The sequence below is a fragment of the Amblyomma americanum genome, chromosome 1, assembly GCF_052857255.1.
Source record: "Amblyomma americanum isolate KBUSLIRL-KWMA chromosome 1, ASM5285725v1, whole genome shotgun sequence".
Classification (NCBI taxonomy): Eukaryota; Metazoa; Arthropoda; class Arachnida; order Ixodida; family Ixodidae; genus Amblyomma; species Amblyomma americanum.
Window position 1 is genome coordinate 4,468,470 of NC_135497.1, and position 5,811 is coordinate 4,474,280.

Here is a 5,811-nt window from a genome sequence, read left to right on the forward strand (position 1 = left end):
GAAGGCAAGTGCAGGGGGGAGGCAGAAATTTAGGTGGGCGGATGAGATTAAGAAGTTTGCCAGGATACTGTGGTCGCAGCTGGCACGGGAGAGGGTTAATTGGAGAGACGTGGGCGAGGCCTTTACCCTGCATTGTTCGTGGTCAGGCTGATGATGATGATGAGGCGCAATGGCGGGTTCATACAATACTGGCGGAAGTAAAATGGAAAACCTGCATTTCTTTTGCAACTGACTTGCGAAGGAACTGCATCGCAAATGGCTCAGCCATTTCCCGATGCAGGTATCAAGCGTCTCATAGATAGACTGTATTGTCATCACTGCATGCTTATACGTACAATCCGGAGTCACTTTGGCCACTGCCCTCACCTTCTTCCTCGCGCGATTGTCGTGGGCATGGCGCCTTTTGTTCCTCATTGGAGCTGCCTGTACCGGGAGCCACACACTCGACTGTAAAAAATCCAGTAGTGGAAATCCCCGATACGTTACTGGTCCTGGTCGGGGCACCTTGCGATGCCTGAAATAACTGCACCTGCAGAAAAACATCCGAAAATTATCGCGTTCAGTTTTCTTTCAAGGTACGTAGATACCGATTGCTGAAAGCTCAACGCTGCACGGGTGGTACAGTGTATTGCAAGCACAGAGCACCAAGAACATTTTGCATATTTGCTTTTATAGGCGGTACTTTCTGAACGTTGCTCGGTGTTTTCTGTGGAAGCCAATATGTGCTCAAATAATCCAGCAGGCGATTTCTTGCAGGTGCCCATGGCCAAGATTTAAAACAAATGCAGAGAGGAATGAATTGTCCCGCTTGCTATGTCGTGTTCGAATTCGGTATAATCCTTATTATCGTCAGTCGGAAGTTACACATGCGTTACTAGGCACGCTGCTGTTTTATAAGCGACCGCTATCAAAAAAAACCTCTTGTTCTGGCATACAGCGGATCTTTGGACAATCAGCTCAAAATTAGCAACACAATGAGTGGAAATCACTTTAGACGGCACGCACGAAAAGTCATTCACATAAGAACGGTGTACTACGCTTGTCAATGATGAAAAAGTACTCTCAGGCTTTACATGCCCGGCATTTTTGCACAAAAGTTTCAATATTCAAATAATGTAACCTGCTCTTACGGAAATATTTGAGCTAATGTTCTATTCTTTGGAAGCGAAACAAAATATTTCTTTTAAAGTTTCTGCATTCCTCGAATCGCAGAAATTAAGAATGCCATAGAAAACCGATGGGCAACGTTTTGGGCGATAGGAAAAAATGTTAAAAGCGAGAACTGTAAGAGCTAAATCTTGCGGTATATGACAAAACTGGTTTCAAGAAGTCTTCTTCGTTCAAAATCGATTCTGTGTAGACTTGCTGGCCAGGATTCACTTTGCGCCAAATCGCTGCACCAGCATGTAGTGACTTTGATTGAAGTGAATTGTACTCGCAGTAGAATTTCAAAAGTCGTCCCTTTCTTCGAGGATGGTTCACAAACCCTTCCTCTAGTGTCGTTCGGCTTGGAAGATGAACAGGAGGCGAGCTTGTAGATGATGACAGCAGAGCATATATTTACAACATACATATACAGAGAGTTAAACTGGAAAAAGCAGAACTGAATTTACAAAAGAACAAACTTTGCACTACTTTACTCATCGACCGGGCCGGTTAGAGCCTAATACCCTAGTTACACGGCCGACTTAACCACGGTTCAGTTTATCTCAGTTAATACTAACCATAGTTATGCGCAGTCACACGGACAATCTAACCGCAGTTATGTCGGTAACCATGGTCATCGTAAACTGAGGTCGGCCACCTCAGTCAAGCCTTGCTAACTCACAAGATGGCTGCCACCATGTCGGTCGAGCCCAGTGCCATGGCCAGCGAAGCGTCCTCCCAGAAGCGTGTCAACTGGCCTACTGTGACTACAGAGGCGTTGATACGAATCTGGGAGGACAACCTTAGCTCACTGCGCTCAAACACGCGCAATGCGCGCATATATAATGCGATGGCAGAGTTGTTGAACGCGGGCCTGCCGTCGGGCGAGGGACCGTACACGGCAAAGCAGGTGCGGCAGAAGCTTGAAAACTTGAACAAGCAATACCGGTAAGCACTAAATCTTTTGTTGTTCCTTCTCAAGTAACGATGTTTACCGTCTATTTTGGTTCCGCGTGTAAACACCAGTGTGTGTGTGTGACGAGCGGCAGCCGCTATCGTAGCCTGGCTCGTCCGAGTGACTGCCAATCTCGTAGCGTTCAGCAGAACCTCGACCGGCTGCCGGTCGAGAGCAGAACACACATTTTAGTACGAGTTGCGTGTCCTTTCCTGTACGTGGTGCGGTGTCATCCTGAACTAAGCTTGGTTGCACTGACCGCGTACATTTCCTTTGTAGCGTGCATATTTTTAGGCACCGCAATGGCTCAGTGGTAATGGTGCTCAGCTGTGGACTTAAAAGGCGCGGCTTCGATCCCGGCCGCGGAGGTAGCTTTTCGATGGAGGCGAAATGCTGCTGGCCCGTGTACTGTGCGATGGCAGTGCACGTAAAAGAACCCCAGGTGGTCGAAATTCCGGAGCCGTGCACTACGGTCTCTCTCGTAGCCCGAGTCGCTTTGGGGCGTTAAACCCATATAAACCAAACCAAACCGTATTTTAACGTTTCATCGACAGCGTGTAAAGGGCAGACTTCGCCATTGCCACAAATGGCTTGCGCCAGCAGAACACACGCGTTTCCTTCTTACAAATAATGCACTTGCGCAAAGAAAACAGGACACAACAAAATAACACATACGACAAGAACAGAGCGCAACTTCCAACTAGTTTATTAAGAGCAGGCAACTTGAATATATAGCAGTGTTAGCCAACAGAAAGATTACAAAACCAAAAGAAAGATAAACCACATGCGCTGTTAATACCAGCAAGCCGCTGCCAAGGGTACAACCAGATATCATTCTGTCAAACTGATATGATACTCCATAACAATCAAAACATAAAACCAAAAAAGAGAAACTGAAGAATCATGAGGTGAATATATCTCATATTCCCTGTGTTCATTGTTCACCTCATGATTCTTCAGTTTCTCTTTTTTGGTTTTGTTTTGATTGTTATGGAGTATCATATCAGTTTGACAGAATGATATCTGGTTGTACCCTTGGCAGCGGCTTGCTGGTATTAACAGCGCACGTGGTTTATCTTTCTTTTGATTTTGTAATCTTTCTGTTGGCTAACACTGCTATATATTCAAGTTGCCTGCTCTTAATAAACTAGTTGGGAGTTGCGCTCTGTTCTTGTCGTATGTGTTACTTCGTTGTGTCCTGTTTTCTTTGCGCAAGTGCATTATTTGTTAGAAATGAACCAACTCGCCCAGACAAGAGAGTTAATTCAACATGTTTCCTTCTTGATGCATGCATAGCTTGACCTATGGTAGGTGGTCAACAATGTACCTTTCCACTAGCTGAGGCTAAACTGCTGCATGTAGACATGCTAATACAGGTGCTACTCGAGCTGTACAGCTTTATTCGCTGAATGTGTTCAATAGCACGAGTGCCACCTTTCCTCCATTTTTCTCTTAAAAGTAATTGTACCTTGTTGTGTATTTTCGTGACACAGTTTCATGGACTAATACTGTCTTTCATTCTAGGAAGCTCAGGCGATCTGGATCGTCCACTGGATCTAAAGGAGTGCAGTGGCCCTTTTATTGGCAGCTGCACTCCTTTCTTGGCACACTGCCAGTAAATGACAGTGACCTGATGCAGGAGAGCGTGGAGGTAATCTTTTTTTTTTGCCTGTAGCACAGTTCAGCCTGGTAGCAGCGTAGTGAATGCTATGTGCCTGCTTTCCATTCCTCTTTGCAGACACCTTTCAGAAACCACTATAAAGTTTTTGAGGAACAGTACGGAAAAAGGAATAAACAGAGAGTTGAAAGCAATATCATGTGTGCAAACATGCCTTTGCTTCTCCATTTGTGTCGTACCGCATCGTTGCTTACAAAGGGCTAATTGATGTCGATCTAGGTTGCATCGAAGCACTACATGACACCAAAAGCAAACTACACAAACAATGCGAAGAGCCACCTCACTCAGAACTTGACGTGTTTTTATTGAAAAGAATAGAATGAGCATGGTCGAAAGAGATAAGCATATGAACATAACAGCAAGGTATATATCAGCAAGAACACATGAAAGAAATCATAGTTGTCGAAAACCCAACAAAAACATTAAAAACCAATGTGGCAAATGAGTAAGTGACAAGGAGGGCCTTACGCAGAGTCCTATAAAGTGTTTTCAGTAGCTTCCTTACAAAATGGTTTTTGTGCTTGGACATCATACACAGAACACAGAATTGAGCCTCTCGGCACAATGTGCAATGCATCTCAAAATGTGACGGCCCAGACCCTTTCAGTGAGGCTTCATATATGCTCTTTGACAAGAAAAGTTTAAGTACAAGAAATTAATTGCAGGGATTGGACAGCGTGCCACTATTGACATGAGTGGCGTATGTAGCAGCACGGCCATCATAAGTCATTTCTCCACAACATGTGGCAGCCATGTTGTGTTCAGTGTAAAATTGACATGGTGCTCCAGCACAAGGATTTCCTCACATTCAAAAATTAATAGAGTTACACAAGGACAAGAGGCAATGCAAAGTTTGCGCCGTAAGACAGTCTGTTTTTACTAATGAGTAGGAAGCTCTCTTATCCCCCTGAGATTTCTCTGTATCTTGTCCTGTTATGTTTTCAAGAGTCTGTGATCAAGGCTTTACTTGCCTACCAACCATCATATGATTCTGTATTTTAGTGGCTGACATATCTTTGTCATTTTCTCTTTTTTCCTCCATTCACAGATGCCAGAGGATCCAGCCCACACTGGGCAAGAGATTGTCTTTGAGTACGAAGACAACTTGATACCCGTACCCGCTACAATTCCCTGCACTCTGGAAGAGGGTAATGACAGCACGGCAGGCAGCGAGCCAGCAGGCAGGGAGCAGGGGACAAGTGGGGAGCGATGTGGCAAATCCAATCTTCGCAGGAAGCGGCCTTCCAGCTCACTGCTTCGTGAGCTGATGGCCATGCATCAACAGGCTGAGGAACGTGCAGCCAAGGCTGCGAAGGAAAGCAGCGAGCTGCGAAAGCAACTCATCGAGCTCCAGAAAGAGAGCAATGAGGTGCAGAAGGGCATGCTACAGGTGATGAAGGACTATTTGCAATCCAAGGAGAATAAAGAATAATTGATTCTGTCCTGTCTGTAATAAGCAAGGCACTGCCAGTAACGATATGCTGTTGACAATGCTTATGCAGAAACCTGTTTCAACTTTTCTAGAATTCCTCAAAGTTGACATGGACAATGCAAGAACTTGTGTACAGTTACTAATGTACAAGTGGTCACAAACGTTTCTGGCACACCGAAATCATAAGGCACCTAAATTTCCTCACTGCATATAGAACAGAAGCCATGAACTGAGGGGTGGACTATGCAGGCACACACTGCAGTTTGTGGCTGCATGTTTATACTGCTGAGCGATTAAGTTTTGCCACAATTTCCGTCTTCTGAACTTTTTGATGAGATACTTTGTTCATGCTCTTTGAAAAACAACTGCGTGCTTACAGACGAAGACTATGTCTATGTTCTGCCCCTGTCTTCGTCTGTTAAGCGCAGTTGTTTTTCCTACATGGAATGGAGACGTCACTTCCTGTTCAGACTGCAGAACGGTTGCAAAGATTCCACATATGAAAATGAGAAATGAACACAGATGAACCAAAAGCAGCTTAAAAGCACATACCTGGTGTTTCAGAGAAGGTGATCACTCATGTTTAAAGATAGGATTTTT

At 44.8% G+C, this 5,811-nt stretch overlaps 1 protein-coding gene across 1 annotated transcript; it reads left to right on the top strand.

Annotated features, from left to right (window-relative positions):
• The first annotated feature begins 1,693 nt into the window (after positions 1–1,693).
• LOC144109072 (uncharacterized) lies at positions 1,694–5,211 on the top strand. The gene is made up of 3 exons (XM_077642150.1): positions 1,694–2,094; positions 3,626–3,752; positions 4,828–5,211. The coding sequence occupies exons 1-3, from the start codon at positions 1,832–1,834 to the stop codon at positions 5,209–5,211; spliced, it is 774 nt and encodes a 257-aa protein (XP_077498276.1). The 5' UTR covers positions 1,694–1,831.
• Positions 5,212–5,811: the final 600 nt, after the last annotated feature.

What these genes read in the sequence shown, in the direction of transcription:
- LOC144109072 (XM_077642150.1), top strand. Translation starts at nt 1,832, where the DNA reads ATGGCTGCCACCATGTCGGTCGAGCCCAGTGCCATGGCCAGCGAAGCG. An exon ending in AACTTGAACAAGCAATACCG is followed by an intron (nt 2,095 to 3,625) that starts GTAAGCACTAAA and finishes CTTTCATTCTAG; the next exon opens with GAAGCTCAGGCGATCTGGAT. An exon ending in TGATGCAGGAGAGCGTGGAG is followed by an intron (nt 3,753 to 4,827) that starts GTAATCTTTTTT and finishes CTCCATTCACAG; the next exon opens with ATGCCAGAGGATCCAGCCCA.